Source organism: Cervus elaphus, chromosome 1 (genome assembly GCF_910594005.1).
Source record: "Cervus elaphus chromosome 1, mCerEla1.1, whole genome shotgun sequence".
NCBI lineage: Eukaryota > Metazoa > Chordata > Mammalia > Artiodactyla > Cervidae > Cervus > Cervus elaphus.
The window spans coordinates 93,336,896-93,357,850 of record NC_057815.1 but is presented as its reverse complement, the minus strand read 5'-3'; the positions used below and the strand labels follow the sequence as shown (position 1 = coordinate 93,357,850).

Sequence of the window (20,955 nt, the reverse complement as noted above, 5' to 3'; positions counted from 1 at the left end):
ATTTAAAATAATTTTGGAGAGTAAACTTGGTAGTGTCTAAGCTTATGCAGGATGAAAGTTGTTTGTCTTCCACTAATTCGGAAATAAATATTTGACACAATGGCAACATTTATTCAAACCCAAATATTGAAAAATTGGGTAATAAATTGGCCAGGTATAAGGATCTACTATTTCATCTGAAGGCAAATGTGTGTGTTGATAATCTTGATGGAATTTATTATTATATATGGAGTTTGAATCAATGTGATTAGTTCTCTTTATTTTACACTTCTCAGCTTTTCTAATTCTTTTGTTATTATCTTTCTTAAAAACTATTTATACTTGCATAAATGTAATATATGAGTTTAATGTTTTGAAAAGTTTTCTTCAGTCAAAGAAAGGTTAATTTTTCCATGACTATAATTTTATCCCTTCAATTTATTCATTAGATTAATTTTGTTATTGCCAGTATCTGTAGAAATACTTAACTGATAGTTTACCATAATTTCTTTAACAACATTCAATCAACAGTAAGTAGCTAATCCTTTAGCTGTACAAACTGGGACACTGAAACTACTGTGGTCAAATTGTAGGCAAAGATGTTGCAAATGGGTTTGAAATCATAAATGCTAATCTATTCTTACTTCTTGTAACTCCATAGACATATTTTTAGAGTGACCTAGCATATCGCCTGTAATCTATATTGCAAAGAATTTGAAATATAGATTCAAATGATTCCACCCCTGCTGTCCCTCATGATTCCTGGTCTGCTCTGCTTCCAACCAGAAGAGGCATCAGCAGTCTAAATGTAAACCAGATTATTTCTATGAGCTACTGTTTATTAGCTTTCTGATTTGGGAAATTGATTCAGCTACTTTTTATCAGAGTCTTTTGTAATGGAACAAAGGGATCATGTTCCCATGATTAAGTCATTCTAATAACTAGGCTCCTTCTTATTTAAGAGTTCTCTTTATATCAATGCACTTAAATTTATTAAAATGTAAGTTTTTATTTTATTGCTGTATAATAGACATATCTTATGACTTTAATTGTGACATTTTTTAAACGAACCACACAGCATGAATACATGCTATTTAACTACTATCAACAGTGGAAAATCTGAGGAAATCTGCTGTCATTCTGTTAAAAATGGAGATTAGCAAGGAGAGACTTAAGGATATAATATGACTAAATCAAAAACTCCTGCCTCATGGAATCAAATAGATTAAACTAAAATGGTACCAAATGTGTTTTATTGTCTTATCTATTTGCTAGTTAAAATCACTTTAAGTATTACCAGTAATATAGCTACACAGTATGGTTAATGATGAATTTGTTAATTTCTACATAACTCTACAACAAAAACAAAATTTATATTTTAAAAACATCTCTGTGATGGCTGGGTATGGTCTTCACCTAGGAGTAAGGTAGGAAGACCTTCTGGATTTACCAGGGTGGAGAGCAGCATTTAGATGAGTTCCCCTGTATGTAGTGCATATTTTTCCACTCCTGTATACTGTATGTCTTAAAAATTATGCAGAAATAAGACACAAGCAGATTCATGAATCAATCCCTCATTCATTCAACACATAATAGTCGAACGCTTACTGACCATAACTTATGCTTTATCATTTTATAACATCATCTTTTACTGAATTTCAGTAAATTATACTATTTATAAAAATAAATAGTAAAATATAAATATATAAAACACATAAAAGGTGCAGGAGTTAAACATACCTGTGTAATTATAAGCAATTTTCTTTTTCCTTTACTTATTAAACCACTAATTTTAACAAATGTACAGTTTACTACAAAAGCAGTGACTTTAACACTTAAAGGTTAAATAGAAGAGGTGCATATATTTTACAGTTATTTTTAGGATGCCAGTCATTGACAGCTTTCCAGTGTTTGTGATCATGTATTCTAGTTATTTGACTTATACGATTGATTTGACTTATAAGACTTATTTGACTTATGTTTCTTTCACTAGTGGCAAAGAAATCAGCTGTTTTGCAAATAAATTGTCCACTCAAGCATTTCAAAATTCAGAAAAATAGGTCATAAATTTGCTTATATTCTTGCACTTAGGCATGAAGAAAATGCAGAGGGTAGTCAACATCCTGTTGGAGAAAGAAACATTATATAAAATGAAAACTGTATCATGTACAAAAAAACACCTGTTTAATATATCTATATGTCACATACCCAGAAATGAGTATATAAATATTCATTTTCCCCTAAATATTATGCTGTTGCTCCTTAATCACTTCAGTTGTGTCCGACTCTGTGTGACCTTATGGACTGCAGCCTGCCAGGCTCCTCTGCCCATGAGATTCTCTAGGGAAGAATACAGCGATGGGTAGCCATTCCCTTCTCCATAATTTTCCCTTCCCCTTTAGGAAATAGTGATATGTTAATCATTAAATTTAAAAACAGGAATACTGAAGAAAATACATATTTAATTCCATCAATAGGATAGAATATTTAGAAACAAAAGGAAGCTATGGGGCAAAAAAAGTCTATAATTTCCCATAACAAGTACAGTAAATACCTTATGAATTTGCTTCAATGATATGTTAATGGTTATAATTTTATAGTAAACTTGCTATTGTTTTACTGTAAGTGTTTCATCCAAATGCATGTGCTGATTTTTCTTTCAGGTACTCAACAATTTTTTGCATAATACCATTAAACTCACCATATGGAAAATCAGAGGAATGTATCGGAATTCATTTTTATGGGGCTTTCCTCTGACCAGAAAATACAGATGTTTTGCTTTGTGTTCTTATTCTGTTACATTGTCATCTTGGTGGGAAACCTTCTGATCCTTGTCTCTATCAAATGCAGTGTCCTTTTTCACCAACCAATGTACTATCTCCTCAGCCACTTATCCTCCATGGACATCTGCTATACCTCTTGTGTGACACCCACACTGATCAGTGACCTGCTCCTGGGAAGGAAAACCATCTCTTACGGCAACTGCATGCTGCAGGTCTTCACCATGTACTTTTTTGGCATCATCGAGGTCTTTGTCCTCACAGTCATGGCCTTTGACCGCTGTGTTGCCATCTGCAAGCCTCTCCACTACATGATTATCATGACCAGGACAAGCTGCAACCTCCTCATCGTGGCTGCTTGGGCTGGTGGGGCCGTCCATGCCTTTTCTCAGTTCTCTGTGATAGTCACTTTGCCCTTCTGTGGCCCCAATGAAATTGACCACTACTATTGTGACATTTTTCCTTTGTTGAAAGTTGCCTGTACTGATACCTACGTCACTGGTGTCCTGGTGGTTGCCAATTCAGGAATGGTTGCCTTAGTAACCTTTGTTCTCTTGTTTGGGTCCTATGTCATTATATTATTCACTTTAAGAAACCACTCAGCTGAAGGAAGGCGCAAAGCCCTCTCTACCTGTGGGTCTCACATCATTGTGGTTACCTTATTTTTTGGTCCTTCAATCTTTGCCTACCTCAGACCCCCTACCACTTTCCCTGAGGACAAAATATTTTCTCTCTTTTATACCATCATTGCTCCTATGTTCAATCCCTTAATCTACACTCTGAGAAACACAGAGATGAAAAAGGCTATTAGAAAAGTTAGTTGTCAAAAGATATTTTCAGAAGAAAAACATAATTGATTTCTTCTACTTGATCAGTTCTGGGTGTTCATTGGAAGGACTGATGTTGAAACTGAAACTCCAATACTTTGGCTACCTGATGTGAAGAGCTGACTCATTTGGAAAGATGCTGATGCTGGGAAAGATTGAGGGCAGAAGAAGAAGGGGGCAACAGAGGATGAGATGGTTGGATGGCATCACCGACTCAATGAACCTGGGTTTGGGTGGACTCCGGGAGTTGGTGATGGACAGGGAGGCCTGGCGTGTTGCAGTTCATGGGGTCGTAAAGAGTTGGACACGACTGAGTGACTGAACTGAGCTGAACTGAACTCAATATGTTAAATAAAAACTTTATGCAAGAGTAAATGGAGACTTGGAATCATAGAGTCCTATGGCTTTGAGAATGATTTGAACTCAAGTTGTCCACTTTATAAATGTCAGAGGTGATAAAATGAAGAAATATAACTGTCAAATTCTCTAACCCATAGTGAACTATGAGGCTAAAGAGAATTTTCATAATCATTCACATGTAAACTTGGGGACAAGACAAATTGCTGATATTCTCTGGACATGCATAAAATTAAGAAAATGTAAGTTCATAAAGCTCTTCTCTGGTGGCTCAGCAGTAAACAATCCACTTGCAATGCAGGAGATACAGATTCAGATCCCTGGGTTGGGAAGATTCCCTGGAGAAGAAAATGGCAAAACACTTAAATACTCTTGCCTGGGAAATTGTATGAACAGAGGAGCCTGGTGGGCTACAGTCAATGGGGTTGGAATAGTCGGGCCAAACTGAGTGACTACACCACCACAGGCTCATAAAGCAGACATTATTTTTCAGTATTGATCTCTGTTTGGTGAAATAGTTAGAAATTGAAGAAAGTGGAGAAAACCACTAGACCATTCAAGTATGACCTAAATCAAATCCCTTATGACTATTTAGTGGAAGTGTGAAATAGATTTAAGGGACTAGATCTGACAGACAGAGTGACTGATGAACTATGGACGGAGGTTCATGACATTGTATAGGAGACAGGAATCAAGACCATCCCCAAGAAAAATAAATGCAAAAAAGCAAAATGGGTGTCTGAGGAGGCCTTACAAATAGCTGTGAAAAGAAGAGAAGCCAAAAGCGAAGGAGAAAAGGAAGGATATATCCATTTGAATGCACAGTTCCAAAGAATAGCAAGGAGAGAGAAGAAAGCCTTCCTCCATGATCAGTGCAAAGAAACAGAGGAAAACAATAGAATGGGAAAGACTAGAGATCTCTTCAAGAAAATTAGAGATACCAAGGGAACATTTCATGCAAAGATGGGCTCAATAAAAGACAGAAATGGTAGGGACCTAACAGAAGCAGAAGATATTAAGAAGAGATGGCAAGAATATCCAGAAGAACTGTACAAAAAAGATCTTCATGACCCAGATAATCACAATGGTGTGATCACTGACCTAGAGCCAGATATCCTGGAATGTGATGTCAAGTGGGCCTTAGGAAGCATCACTATGAACAAAGATTGTGGAGGTGATGGAATTCCAGTTGAGCTATTTCAAATCCTAGAAGACGATGCCGTGAAAGTGCTGCACTCAACATGCCAGCAAATTTGGAAAACTCAGCAGTGGTCACAGGACTGGAAAAGCTCAGTTTTCATTCCAATCCCAAAGAAAGGCAATGACAAAGAATGCTCAGACTACCGCACAATTGCACTCATCTCACACGCTAGTAAAGTGATGCTCAAAATTCTCCAAGCCAGGCTTCAGCAATACGTGAACAGTGAACTTCCAAATGTTCAAGCTGGTTTTAGAAAAGGCAGAGGAACAAGAGATCAAATTGTCAACATCCGCTGGATCATCAGAAAAGCAAGTGAGTTCTAGAAAAACATCTATTTCTGCGTTATTGACTATGCCAAAGCCTTTGACTGTGTGGATCACAACAAACTCTGGGAAATTCTGAAAGAAATGGGAATACTTGAGAAACCTGTATGCACGTCAGGAAGCAACAGTTAGAATTGGACATGGAACAACAGACTGGTTCCAAATAGGAAAAGGAGTATTCACCCTGCTTATTTAACTTATATGCAGAGTGCATCATGAGAAACGCTGGCTGGAGAAGGCACAAACTGGAATCAAGATTGCTGGGAGAAATATCAATGACCTCAGATATGCAGATGACACCACCTTTATGGCAGAAAGTGAAAAAGAACACAAGAGTCTCTTGATGAAAGGGAAAGAGGAGAGTGAAAAAGTTGACTTAAAGCTCAACATTCAGAAAACTAAGATCATGGCATCTGGTCCCATCACTTCATGGGAAATAGATGGGGAAACAATGGAAGCAGTGTCAGACTTTACTTTTTTGGGCTCCAAAATCAATGCAGATGGTGATTGTAGCCATGAAATTAAAAGACGCTTACTCCTTGGTAGGAATGTTATGACCAACCTAGACAGCATATTAAAAAGCAGAGACATCACTTTGTCAACAAAGTTCCATCTAGTCAAGGCTATGGTTTTTTCCACTAGTCATGTATGGATGTGAGAGTTGGACTATTAAGAAAGCTAAATGCCGAAGAATTGATGCTTTTGAACTGTGGTGTTGGAGAAGATTCTTGAGAGTCCCTTGGACTTCGAGGAGATCCAACCAGTCCATCCTAAAGGAGATCAGTCCTGGGTGTTCATTGGAAGGACTGATGTTGAAGCTGAAACTCCAATATTTGGGCACCTGATGCGAAGAGCTGACTCATTGGAAAAGACCCTGATGCTGGGAAAGATTGAAGGTGGGAGGAGAAGGGGATGACAGAGGATGAGATGGTTGGATGGCATCACCGACTCAATGGACATGTGTTTGGGTGTGCTCTGGGAGTTGCTGATGGACAGGGCCGCCTGGCGTGGTATGGTTCATGGGGTCACAAAGAGTCAGACACGACTGAATGACTGAACAGTTCAGTTCACTCAGTCATGTCCAACTCTTTGGTACCCCATGGACTGCAGCACACCAGGCTTCCTTGTCCATCACCAACTCCCAGAGCTTACTCAAATTCATTTCCATCACGTTAGTGATGCCATCCAACCATCTCATCCTCTGTTGTTCCCTTATTATCACTAATTATTTGTTTATTTTGTTTCCTTCTGGATCCTTCTCCACTTCCCAAAACTGTTCCCAAGCACACATTTTCTCAGCAAGTTCACAACCCCAGGACAAACCTGGCCATCACCTTGCTGCACCATCAGACACTAGTGGAGCAGACATTTGCATCCCAGGCCTTGTGCCTGCCTCCACGACAAAGCTCCAACACGTGTGCTCTATCTGAGCATTCACCAGTCAACATCTTCCAGTCTAGGTCCAAGTTGTTGCTGTTATTGTTTTCCTAGTTTCTTCTCTAAAGTTTATTCACACCTCAGACCACAGACACCCTGTGTCCAGCTTGTTCTCTGTGCTCAGTCTCTGCATATCCTCTGGCCAACCTTAGCCTTTAGAAAAGCACTTCCTGCTTGTTCTCTGATGATGGCGGTTCTGGCTGCAGCTACAATAGCACGTGGCTCCAATTTTTAATTGCGCCAGTGCTGACTCCCAATTTTGAGGAGAGATCTCCTCCTCTACGTTCATTCTTTAGTTACTAATCCCCTCAATCTTAGGTTACTTTCAACATTTCTAATGGCATATCATACATTGAACATATTTAAACTGCACACTTTGTTCAGTTTTGACAAATGTATACACCTCTGAAACCATCCCCACGATCAAAATAATGAGAGTGTCCATCACTCCAAAGAGTTTCCTTGTGCTCATTGTAGCCTTCCCTCTTGCCCTTTACTGGACCCCTTTTCTGTGGCAACTGTTGATTTGCTTTCTGTCTCTATAGATTAGTTTGCATTCTCTAGATATTTATATACATTTAATCATACAGTATAAATTCTGCATTCAGTAGTTTATTTCATAATAATGATTTAAAGATTAATCCATATTGTTGCATGCATCAATTGTTCATCCCTTTTGATTGATGAGGAATTGAATGCAAATCCCATGAATGCAAATTTTACAATTTGCTTTTTCACTGTGTTCTTCATAGACATTTGGGGTAGGTCCAGTTTTTGCCTATTACAGATAACACTGCTATGTTCATTAATGTACAACTTACTGATTTTGCATATAGTCTTGCAAGGCATATATGAAGGAGCAAAATGGCTGGTCTTATGCACACTTAACATTTTAGGAAACTGCAAGCTACTTTGGAAAAGTGAGTGATTGTACCAGTTTACCTCCCCACAAGAAGTTTATGAGTGTTCAAGATGCTCTTCAGTACTTGATATGTCACTTTTCTCAATTTTAGCCTATATAGAGTCGTGAGCTGCCATCTCATTATGGCTTTAATTTGCATTCATAAATAACTGATGGTGTTAAGCAAATTTTCACCCATTAATTTGACATTCAAATATCTTTATTGGTGAAGTGTCTTTTCAGATCATCTGCTAATTTTTAAAATTTTTATCCAGATTGTTGAAATTTTAGGCATAAAATTGCTTATATTATTTACTTATTAGCTCTTTAATATATGTATATTTATAGCGCTATCATACCTCACTTTTGATGTTGGTAATATGTGTCATTTCTCCTTTGCTCCTGAGTCACATGGCTAGATGTTTATCAGCTTTAGAGTATTTCTCAAATAACTGATTTTGCTTTCCTTTTCTCTCTACTGTATTTTCTTGTGCTTTTATTTTTGATTTTTCACTTTGATCTTTATTTCTTTGTTTATTTGTTCTTTCTAATTTTAAGACAGAAATTGAGGACAAATGTGAGAATTTTTCTTTTCCAATATAGATGTTTGGTGCAACAAATCTCCCTATAATTAATACTTTACTAGCATTGTATAGACTTTGATATATTTTGTTTTTATTTTAATTCATATAAAACTACTTTGTGATCTCCTTTTGATTTATTCTTTGCCCTTGGGGCCCATTTGTGCAGATGGTTCTGAGTGTATACACCCTGCAGGACTAAACCTACTGAAGGGAAAGTGCTCAATAGTAAGGGGGATAAAAATATATATATTTTGTTGGTTTCTAACTTCATTAAGCTATTTAAAACTTCAGTAAACAAATGTGGAGCCTATTCCAACCTATCTATAAGAATAGGGATTTTGTTTTAAATTTCAAATATTTTGAAATTTTTTTTTTAATATTTATTTACTTTTATTTTTGGCCACACCATGAAACTTGTGGGCTCTTAGTTCCCCAGCCAGGGATTGAACCCCTGTCTCCTGCATTGATAGCAGAGTCTTAACCAGTGAGCTGCCAGGAAGTCCCACAGATGATTCTTCTCCCAATGCTCATTGCAGCCTTGGCCCTGCATTGCTGTTGGTTGCTGCTGCTGGTCCCAGAAAGTAGTGAAGTGACAGGTGATTGATTTATTGTTAACTGACTCTTATGCGTCTTATGTTGCTTTTGTTCGTAAAAAATGTTGGGACTCTGAATATCTCTTTCTGACTTTCCTCTAACTTCTTTTCTTCTTTGGCTTGGAAATAGAGGCCTTCTTCAAAGCAAACTCGGTGCTCCCAAAGGGTTATCTAGGTTCTTTTCTGTTCTTCACAGGAGGAAATTAGACAGAACTGGCAGAATTTACTGAGCTTCTTGGGATCTGAATAACAGTACTGACCTCTGGAGACAGTGCCCAGAGCTTGGCTAACACAAAACATTAAATACATTTATATTCTGAGAATTCCCAGAAGGCTGTGGAATATAATCTTGCACAACTGATTAGTGTTCCTTGGTTAGAATCTTCAGGAAATGCTTTTGGGAAAACAATTTCTTTAACTTTTTAAGTCAAACTATTCTTATAGCTTCCTCTCAGGTTATATTTGGCTCGTGTAGAACAAGTTTCTTTCAGGCACAGGCATCAAAGAGATGACTTCGAGGGTGTGGATGTGAATGCTGCTTTAGCAGATATTTCAAGAAGTTCTTGTTTACTGTTGAATATGAGCAGGTGTTGGTGAGTCATCAGCATTTAGAATCCCAGATCACCTTCTTGTGGGATGAACAAATGTTTCTCTGTGAACACAGGATAGTTTTCAGGGGTATTCAAACCACCACTCACTTTGTATAACAGTAGGGTTTTTCTTCCTGGAAATTCAAGCAATATTTGAAGATATTTTTAGAGAACTGATTTAGATTTGTCTGAATCGCTGCTTTATAGACTTACATTTAATTTAAGTCTATATGTAAATGCTAGTGAATGGTTAGCAAACTGTGTAAATGAAGTGGAGGGGGGGAGTTGTGTGACCAAGACATTTTCCTGAACAAGTTAAAACTAACTTGAAGACCATCTGCAAATTATGTGCAGGTAATAGTCTTTACAGTACTTGTTTTAGGCTCATCAGCTCTATTTGGCATTAATTGTGTTACTTTAAGTTTATATATTCTGATGTGGTATATAAAACATTTTAACAAGGGTTCAAATGAGTTCTGTTTTGATGGTATACTACAAACAGCATGTGTGCTGTGGATAATACATTTAAAAATGACGAAAATTTCAGATTGTCAGTGATCTTCCAAACTCTAATATTTGAAGAAATTCCTATTTTTTAAAATATCAGTTGACTAGAATTGTCTAGACTCATCAGACTCAGGTCAAGCAAATGTATGGTTAGTCACAGGCTGATTATACCTAGATATACATATAAATACATACAGATCCTACTTGACTTCCTGAAGAATAGTTTTACAACACTGATAATACCTCATGAAGGGTGAATAGGACAGTTAAGCAGTACTACAGCAGGTGCAAATTAACTTTTTAACTTAATATTGGTGGCATGAAATAACGGATTACTTATTTAAAATTAAATATCAAGAAATTTTGCGAGCAGCCAGTGATATAGCCAGGTTGACTTTATTTTTTTCAACAGAAATTCAATTTGGGTTTTGTTTGGGTTTCGTTTATTTCAAGTGATTTCATTGAAATGTATGTCTGTGCCTTTATTCAAAGAAAAAAGAATGTAAAGAAAAGATATTGTTATGTATGGATTTTGTTTTATAAACTCATGTGTTCTTCTCTCATTGTTTCCTGGAAAGATGTGTCTATATCACAGGTGTAGTTTTTGCACTTCAAGTTTAAAGCACATTGTGTAATACAACCAAGAACAACTCGTGTGATTGAATAAATCCAAAACAGTCCTTCTTGTACTTCAGATTGCATTACAAATAGTAAAAGAAAGTTAAACATATAAAGCACCAAGAATAAGGTGTGACAATTGCCCAGATTCAAAAAGGATGATTGATTATGCACTCTAAACTGGAAGGTCTTTTTAGATTTAAATGTCCTCTTCTGTATAAAGCATAAATATAAAAAACTGAAGCAAAAAAAGTAGCTAACTTTCAGTTTACATTATTTCACTTGATATCAAACATCTGAATATTGGAAACATCTAGGTGACCAATATCCTCTCTCTAGCATCAGAAGTTTACCAATGCTTGGATAAAAGTGGTTTTTCCTCCATTTTATTTTATTATCTTCATCATATCTAATTTCGACCTTATTGCTTTTGCATCATCACTTGATTTTTGACTTAATTATGTTTTCTTTTCTTCACTTATGTGTTCAATGTTTTAACCTTCATGAAGGCCATTATTCTACTAGTGCCTTCAAGAGAGCTGATAACATATCTTTATAAGATCAAAGCATTAATATCTGTAGTGTTTAGAGTGAAACTTTGATGTTGTAAAAGTGATTTCAAAGCACGGACATGTTACACCATGCATCTATTCTTATAATTATCATAGTATGTTTTATAGTGATCTGGGAGTCTGTCACCTTTCATGAGATGAAAATAGTGATAATTCCTTTACTGCTGTCTTTTCTAATATGTGCCCCTTTCCTGTGGAAAGCAGTGATGTACATAGTAAGACTTGGAAGGTCTAGTTTATAAATGCTATGGTTTACTGGTTCTGTGGTTTGGGATAGTCACTTACTTTATTTTAAATCAATTCATTTGATACTGAAAATCATACGGTTAGATTAGATGAGTACTTTTATGCTACATAATAACTAGACTTATTTATTTTTAATAAATTTTAAGTCACTTTAGTTTCTTGTACTTTCACTCAAAGGAATGCAATATAATATTTTTTCATAAATTAGTTATTAATTGCAATTGTGATGATTCATTTAAAGATATAACAAAACATTAACTTTTATGGAGCTTATGGTATAAATTGCATGTAATTTTGAAGATAAACCCTGTTGTCTTCATGTTAAAAAAAAGGAGACTATGGATATAATGTCTTCATGTTAAAAAAAAAAAGCATCATAGGGATATAATGACATAATGTGATTAAGTTAATACTTTCCCTTTTTAATGTAGACAAAGATATTGAGCTAAAATTGAAAAAAGAATTACTCTCAACATATTTTGCAATGTGCTTTAAAGCCACATCTGTTTATCAGCTAAGATAATATTAAATATCACCAGCAATACAGCTACACAATTTGGAAAATAGTGAACATGTTAACCTATTCATTTTGTTATATCAAAAGTTATGTTTTATTAAAAATCTGCTTATGGAACCCATGGAACACAGCATGGCTACTCCATCTGACAGAGGAGTCAGGTGGACAACCACCTGGATACTACCTAATTCCTCAGGAGTGACGGGAATAAAACTGAGAAGTCTGTGTTCTCAGTAGTACATGCTTTCATCACCTTAGTGTTAAGTCCTACCTTGATCAAAAAGAATATACTACATGCAAATCCATTAAAAAGCCAATGAACAGAAAACAACTGATCACTTCTTGACCATAAAGTTTGCCTTACATTTATATTGAGGTGACATCATCTTCTGATTTTTGCTGTCCATAATTTATTCCAGCAGAGATCACAAATACCAAATTCAAATTATTTGTTCATTTCAATTAGTGTATCTCTTTATTTGCACTGTTAAGTTTAATCACTATAAAATTCACATTAAACCATTATTTTACTTTAAATTTAAATATAAAATATAATTTTCTTTCTTTAAATGTCAATCACTAAAAATTTTTGTTATATTTTCAAATAATTTTAGTCTTATAAAATAGCTAGCAAGATTGGCTCCCCAAGTTCACTATGCAGTACTTACTCTACCCTCACTCTTGTATTTCAAGGGACAGCACTTATAATCCTAATCACACAGCTCATAATTTAGGTGACTTTTATTACATGCACTGTATTCCATGATCATACGACTACAGACAAATCCAGGAGAGTGTTTTATATCATGGTAGGGGAATGGAGCATCATGTAATTAAAAAAAAAAATTACCTTTCTGAAGGAGACATTTGAAAATTATAAGTAAAAAAAAGTCCTTTATTAAATTGCATTAATAACACTTGTTTAAGTGTTAAAAGTAATGGTAATGGTATAATTTATCTCTGGGAAATAGTTCAGATCTTCATGACATTCAATGAGATTCAGTCCAGTTCAGTTCAGTTGCTCAGTCGTGTGTGACTCTTTGCGATCCCATGATGTAGCATGCCAGGCCTCCCTGTCCATCACCAACTCCTGGAGTTTACCCAAACTCGTGTCCATCGAGTCAGTGATGCCATCCAGCCATCTCATCCTCTGTCGTCCCCTATCCTTCTGCCCCAAATCCATCCCAGCATGAGGGTCTTTTCTAATGAGTCTACTTTTCACATGAGGTGGCCAAAGTATTGGAGTTTCAGCTTCAACATCAGTCCTTCCAATGAACACCCAGGACTGATCTCCTTTAGGATGAACTGGTTGGATCTCCTTGCAGTCTAAGGGACTCTCAAGAATCTTCTCCAACACCACAGTTCAAAAGCATCAATTCTTTGGTGCTCAGCTTTCTTCACAGTCCAACTCTCACATCCATACATGACCACTGGAAAAACCATAGCCTTGACTAGATGGACCTTTGTTGGCAAAGTAATGTCTCTGCATTTTAATATTCAATGAGATTACATCCCAATCAATTCATGATAACCTGAAAATACAAGTTGAAATTGAATTGAATATATCTAACCTACTGGACATCATAGTTTAGTCCAGCTTACCTTAAACATATTCAGAATACTTACATTAGCCTGCAGTTGAGCAAAATCATCTCTAATACTTTGACCACCGAATGCAAAGAGCCAACTCACTGGCAAACTCTCTGATGCTGGGAAAGATTGAGGGTAAGAGAAGAAGGGAGCAACAGAGGATGAGATGGTCAGATGGCATCACTGACTCAAAGGAAATGAGTTTGAGGAAACTCAGGGAGATGGTGAAGGACAGGGGAGCCTGGAGTGCTGCAGTTCATGGGCTCCTAACGAGCTGGACATGACTTAGCTATTGAACAACAACAGCAATCTAACATGAAGCCTATTTTTAACAATCTAACACAAAGCCTATCTCATGCAAGTTATTGAATACTCCACTAAAAGTGAAAAACAATGGCTGTCTGGTACGGAATGGTTGTAAGTACATCCGTTCTTTACCTATGTGATCACCAGGCTGACTGGAGGCTACTGTAACTCACTGCTCAGACCCAGCATTATAACAGTATCATATCACCTATAGCTAGCTCAGGGAAAAGATCAAAATTCAAGTACAGTTTCTTCTTGATGCTTGCTATTCTCATACTATCATAAAGTCAGTAAAGTCGCAACAAAAACCACCATGAGTCAAGGAATGTCTGTAATGCCTGTTCTGTACTGCAAACCATGTGCTCAGTGGACTCACTGAGGACTCATGGATTCACAGCCCACCAGGTTCTTCTGTCCATGGAATTTTCCAGGCAAGAAGTGTGCATTGGGTTACCGTTTCCTACTACAGTGGATATGCTTGACCCAAGGATCAAACCCATGTCTCTTGTGTCTTCTGCATTGGCAGATGGGTTCTTTACCTCTAGAGCCACCTGGGAAGCCTAAACAATTATATTTTGAAAATTTAATAGAATTTATTTTTATTCCACTCCAGTGTTCTTGCCTGGAGAATCCCAGGGACAGCGGAGCCTGGTGGGCTGCCGTATATGGTGTTGCACAGAGTTGGACACGACTGAAGCGACTTAGCAGCAGCAGCAGCAGCAGCATTTTTATTACTACCAATGTAACAGAATATTTGAAAACAATACTGAAGAAATTAGCTATGGTTCCTAAGAAAAATATAATATCATTAATTTATTAACTAGTTTTGGTAATTTGTTAAAATGAACTTTAATGGCTTGTTAGCAGCTTTTATGTGATTGTGATCATATTGTAAATATTTTCTTTCTCTTTTTTTCAGATACTCAACTATTTGCAGATAGCATACAATATATGGAAAGTCAAAGGAACATCTCAGAATTTATTTTTTGGGGACTTTCCTATAACCAAAACATACAAATATTTTGCTTTGTGTTCTTCTTATTTTGTTACATTGCCATCTTGGTGGGAAACCTTCTGATTCTTGTCTCCATCCGATGTAACCCTCTTTTTCACCAACCAATGTACTATCTCCTCAGCCACTTATCCTCCATGGACATCTGCTATACCTCTTGTGTGACACCCACACTGATCAGTGACCTGCTCCTGGGAAGGAAAACCATCTCTTATGGTAACTGCATGTTTACAGGTCTTTTCCTTGCACTTCTTAGGAATGATTGAAATCTGCATCCTTACAGTCATGGCCTTTGACCGCTGTGTTGCCATCTGCAAGCCTCTCCACTACATGATTATCATGACCAGGACAAGGTGCAACCTCCTCATCGTGGCTGCTTGGGCTGGTGGGGCCGTCCATGCCTTTTCTCAGTTCTCTGTGATAGTCACTTTGCCCTTCTGTGACCCCAATGAAATTGACCACTACTATTGTGACATTTTTCCTTTGTTGAAAGTTGCCTGTACTGATACCTACGTCACTGGTGTCCTGGTGGTTGCCAATTCAGGAATGGTTGCCTTAGTAACCTTTGTTCTCTTGTTTGGGTCCTATGTCATTATATTATTCACTTTAAGAAACCACTCAGCTGAAGGAAGGCGCAAAGCCCTCTCTACCTGTGGGTCTCACATCACTGTGGTTACCTTATTTTTTGGTCCTTCAATCTTTGCCTACCTCAGACCCCCTACCACTTTCCCTGAGGAAAAAATCTTTTCTCTCTTTTGTACCATCATTGCTCCTATGTTCAATCCCTTAATCTACACTCTGAGAAACACAGAGATGAAAAAGGCCATGAGAAGGGTTTGGTACCAAAAGATGTTTTCAGAAGAGAAGCATAATTAATTTCCCCTACTCAATGTGTTAAAACCTCTATGTGGAAGTAAAAGTGGATTTGGGAATTGTAGAACTCAATTAACTTTCAAATCACAGAGCCCAAATTATTTACTTTATAAATATCAGAGATGATGAGTTGAAAAATTATGAGAAAAATGACAGTTCCATTGGTCACTCAGATTTTGTAGGGACTTATGTGATTAAAAACATATTAGCTTAAAGAAACTGTTGCTATGTTATATAGATTAGGCAATTTTAAGACTGACTGTGAATTAAAAAATAATAATTTGCTTATGATATTTGTACATGAAGACTAGATAGGAAATACCTAAATTTGCTTTCAAGTTAATTCTTTAAAGACATATCTAATCTTACACTCTGCCTTGGGTGTTTCACTGACTTATGTATGGTTTTAAGGCATCTTACAGATTTTTTCATATATTAGTTATGACATATAATCCATAAAGAAATGAAAAACAAAAACAAAACTGAGACAGAAAGACAGAACTATGAAGGCAATAAACCTGTACTCTGTACCTGAATCAAGAAATAGAGCACAATAATAATCTCCAAAGTCTAATATCCGTTCCTTCCTGTCCTCACTGCTTCCTTCCCCTAGAAGTAGCTACCCTTCTGACTTTTATAGGTACTGTCCTCTCTGCCTGGTGTCGGTCATTGAGAGGACACGACCACTGCTAGAGAAATGAGATGGGCCTGAGCATCAGAAGTTCCTCATTTGTCCTCCCATTCTTGAATTTGAGTTCCATTTATTGTCCCAATTTTTGCCTTTTCATACTGTTCATGGGGTTCTCAAGGAAAGAATGCTGAAGAGGTTTGCCACCCCCTTCTCCAGTGGACCACATATTGTCAGAATTCTCCTCCATGACTCGTCCATCTTGAGTGGTCATACATGGCATGGCTCATAGTTTTATGAGTTAGATAAGGCTGCAATCCATATGATCACTTTGTTTAGTCCATCCTAAAGGAAATCAGCCCTGAAGATTCACTGGAAGGACTGATGCTAAAGCAGAAGCTCCAATCCTCTGGCCACCTAATGTGAACAGTTGACTCAATGGAAAAGACTCTGATGCTGGGAAAGATAGAAGGCAAGAGGAGAAAGGGATGACAGAGGACCGGATGGTTGGATGGCATCACCCACTCAATGGAAGTGATTTTGAGCAAGCTCTGGGAGATGGTGAAGGACAGGGAAACCTGGCTTGCTGCAGTCCACGGGGCTGCAGAGTTGGACACGACTGAGAGACTAAACAACATCACCCCCACAGCTGGAGACATTTTCAAGGATGCAGACTTGAGATAATAAGGTGTTGTTGAGACCATCTGGACTGAATATGTGAATGAACCCAGGAAAGGCCTGTATATGATCTTAAATTTTCTGACATAAAGATGCAAAGATCTGCTTATCTTGGAACCATCCGTGACAAGCCCCCCATGTAAGCCCTTTGTTTAGTAAAAGTGCCACCTCCAAACTGGAGCGGTCTGACTCTTTTTTCAGTCTCTCCCTGCCTCCTTATATGGGGTCAGTTTGCCAACAAACACCTTGAAACATTAGGCACATTATGAATTAATTATCTGTTATTGATTTTACTCATAGGTAAATTTAGGAGACTTAGTGCCTTTCTCACTAGGACCTTGTTAAGATGAAAGAGAACCCTTGGTATATGACACCCAGTAAATCCTCGCTGCGCATTTGCTATTATTTATTTTGCTCATATAGCACATTGGAAGCAACTGAGTCTTCAGAAATACATGGGAAAGAAGAAAATAAGGAAAGAAAGGCCTTTGGAAATGATATGTTTGGGGAAAAATTAAAACATGTTCAACTGAAAATTTTTTCTATTATTTTCTGGAAGTTTTCTAAATTCATAAAAATAACACCAATATTTATTAGCTTATAATTTTCTAGGAAATCAATACTTGAAAATAAAGTAAAACCCATTTGAACTCTCTCAGGGAAGACAATCTTTTTGAGGAGAGATGAAGGCTATTAATTGCCATAAATTTACTTCAGCTCAGTGCTTGGTCTTGTCCGACTCTTTGTGACCCCATGAATTGCAACCCACCAGGCTCCTCTGTCCATGGGATTTCCCAGGCAAGAATACCCAAATGGGTTGCCATTTCCTCCTCCAGGGGATCTTCCTGACTCTGGGAGGGAACCCTAGTACCAGAGCTGTCCTTTGTCTCTCACTCAGATTACAGACCGAGAAGGCAATGGCTCCCCACTCCAGGACTCTTGCCTGAAAATCCCATGGACGGAGGAGCCTGGTAGGCTGCGGTCCATGGGGTCGCTAGGAGTTGGACATGACTGAGAGACTTCACTTTCACTTTTCACTTTCATGCACTGGAGAAGGAAATGGCAACCCACTCCAGTGTTCTTGCCTGGAGAATCCCAGGGAAGGGGGAGCCTGGTGGCTGCCGTCTATGGGGTCACACAGAGACGGTCACAACTGAAGTGACTTGGCGGCAGCAGCAGCAGCAGCAGATTACAGAAATCATGGAAAGGATAAGCCCCTCAAGGCAAAAAATCCCACAAAGTTGTTTATATCACAAAAGTCTGAGTGAAGTGCAAGGGAATTCAGTCACTGAAGCCCAGGAGGAATGAATGTCTAATAACTGAGCTTCCTAAATCACACACAAAAGCAAGTGGTGGCCTGCATACTATTTATAATCCAGCTTTGATGTTCACTTCAGTGGATCTGATGACTTGGATCTAGAGGAAATCCACTTGGTGAGCTCATGATTCGGGAACATAAATCCAAACAACTTGCAAAACATAGTGTTCTAGAATAAGATAGATATAGTTTTAGAATGTACACTTTATTTTTGTTTATTAGTTATGTGAGCTTGAACATCGTGGGGAATAACCTTAGAGATGAAAATATAGATGGTGATTAGACTCTTGTGGATATTCACACTAGGCCACTTTGTTCAAACTGTTCCTCTGAGGGTATGTCCTCTCATTGTGTGAACACTGGTTGAGTGACAGTGTCTCTACAATGACACTTTTATTTTTCTATGAATGGCTAATGAATGATATTGAGAGATATGTGAATTCAAGACACAAAATGAAATACTCTGAACAGTAGGTGAATGACCAGAATTTCAGTGAGGAAAGAATGTCAAGGCTGAAAGAAGTGATATGAAGGATTCACGACAATTGGAGTGGAAGGACATGTGTGGTGAATGATTTCTCCTCCTTTCCATGATCCTGCCCGACTGTGTGATAGCTGAATATATTTTCCTTTTACTGCATAGATAACAGATTGACGGCTAGTTAAAGTTAAGTATAGGTATCATCTATTTTTTTTATAATTTGCTTTGTGATTAGAGTAGCAATAAATTCAAGGAGTTGCCTGTTGAGTGTGCTCTGATGTTCCAATAGGAAATCAGACAGTGACAGGGAAATCATGCTTTGCTGAATAAGAGGAAAATAGCATTAAGACTTTTGGTAGAAAATGGGCAAAGTGCTCATTAAGAAAATAAATGACTCACAGATTACCAAGAAAGTGAGAAAAAAACAAATCCAAAAGAAAAATAAGATCCCTCCAGTACCCATTGTCATGATCCATGATCCCGCATCCTGACAAAAAAAGGAAGAAAAGATGGCTCAAGAATTAAATTAATCAAAGACTCTAGGCAGGACACAAAAAGTCGAAAGGAGATATCTCAAAATTTGAGTCTCTTTATCTCTATATACCTTGCTCTCCACCCATGTTTCCTGTAATAAATGTGATGCTGATAACTTCACTGATTTGAATACTTTATATACCATTTTAAAACAACTGAAGTTATTTCAACAAATAGTTATTGATTATTGGTTAAATAAATGGTATCTTTTAATCATTTCAGCTCCTCATATTTGGGTAGGATCATGGAAAGGAGGAGATATAACTCCCCACACATGTTCTTCCACTTCAATTGTTGTGAATCCATTCATATCACTTCCTTTCAGTCCTGCCATTCTTTCCTCATTCTGGTCATTCACCTACTGTTCAGAGTATTTCATTCTGTGGCTTGAATTCACGTTTCTCTCAATGTCATACATTTGCCATTCATAGAAAAAAAATGATTATGGAGATACAACAAAGATAAAATCATTGGAAATATTTATTGAGCCTCTAATATATGTTGGCTAACTCACACCTCTTATCTAATTAATTCTCACAACAGATGTGGGGGTGGACATGCTCATCAACAAAGTGCTCATCTGCTGGCAATATGATAATCTAAGAAAAATCAGCAGATGTCAAATTCTGGAGAAGGTTTGACAGGTGCAGATCCAGGAGAAGTGCCTAGAATTTAAAATTAAGCATGTACAGGCATTTCTTAATATTCTAGGCAGAATGTAAGATGGTCTTTCTTTCCTTGAGAAATTTAAATTCATGCAGATTAAGGATGTATAAATTTACTTTGGCATAGATTGAAATCTGAAATATTGGAGTCAACGAAGCTCTCTGTTCCAAGTATTAACAGCGTCATATATTTACTGAACATGCATAAAGTATCAGGAACTATGGTAACTGTGTAACATTTTACCAAGTGTATTGCTAAGTAAGATATATGCTGTTTGCTAAATAAGATATATGAGGAAAAAAAATCTTCTTTTAAATAATAAATAGGATTCACATGTGACAAATTTCTATAGCAATGACAGAAATTAAAATTTCCAAAATTTCAGGAGGGGAAAACAAACAAATTTATTCTTAAAAGACAAGAAAAGAGGACAGATTAAAAATAAAAATATATTAAAAATATAAAGCAGATATAGAACTATAGAAATGAATCCATGAAGATATGTCAGACAGTTTGATTTAATTTATTGAGCTAAAAGATAATAATTATCAGACTAGACTTTTAAATATAGTCATACATGTTAAAGGGGCTTCCCTCTTAGCTCAGTCCATAAAGAATCTACCTGCAATGCAGGAGACCCAGGTTCAATTCCTGGGTCGGGAAGATCCCCTGGAGAAGGAAATGGCAACCCATTCCAGTATTCTTGTCTGGAAAATCCCATGGACAGAGGAGACTGGCTGGTTACAGTCCATGGAGTTGCAAGAGTTGGGCACAGCTTAGCAACTAAACCACCACCATCATACATTTTAAAGAGATTAACCTAAACAATAAAGATGC

General features: G+C 37.2%; 1 protein-coding gene and 1 pseudogene across 1 annotated transcript; both read left to right on the top strand.

Annotated features, from left to right (window-relative positions):
• The first annotated feature begins 2,683 nt into the window (after positions 1–2,683).
• Positions 2,684–3,616, top strand: LOC122675587 (olfactory receptor 4P4-like). Its single transcript, XM_043874564.1, has one exon. The coding sequence runs from the start codon at positions 2,684–2,686 to the stop codon at positions 3,614–3,616; it is 933 nt and encodes a 310-aa protein (XP_043730499.1).
• Positions 3,617–14,879: 11,263 nt separating this feature from the next.
• On the top strand, positions 14,880–15,816 carry LOC122675522 (annotated as a pseudogene).
• The last annotated feature ends 5,139 nt before the right edge of the window (positions 15,817–20,955 follow it).

Coding starts and splice junctions, on each gene's coding strand:
- LOC122675587 (XM_043874564.1), top strand. CDS start 2,684: ATGGAAAATCAGAGGAATGTATCGGAATTCATTTTTATGGGGCTTTCC.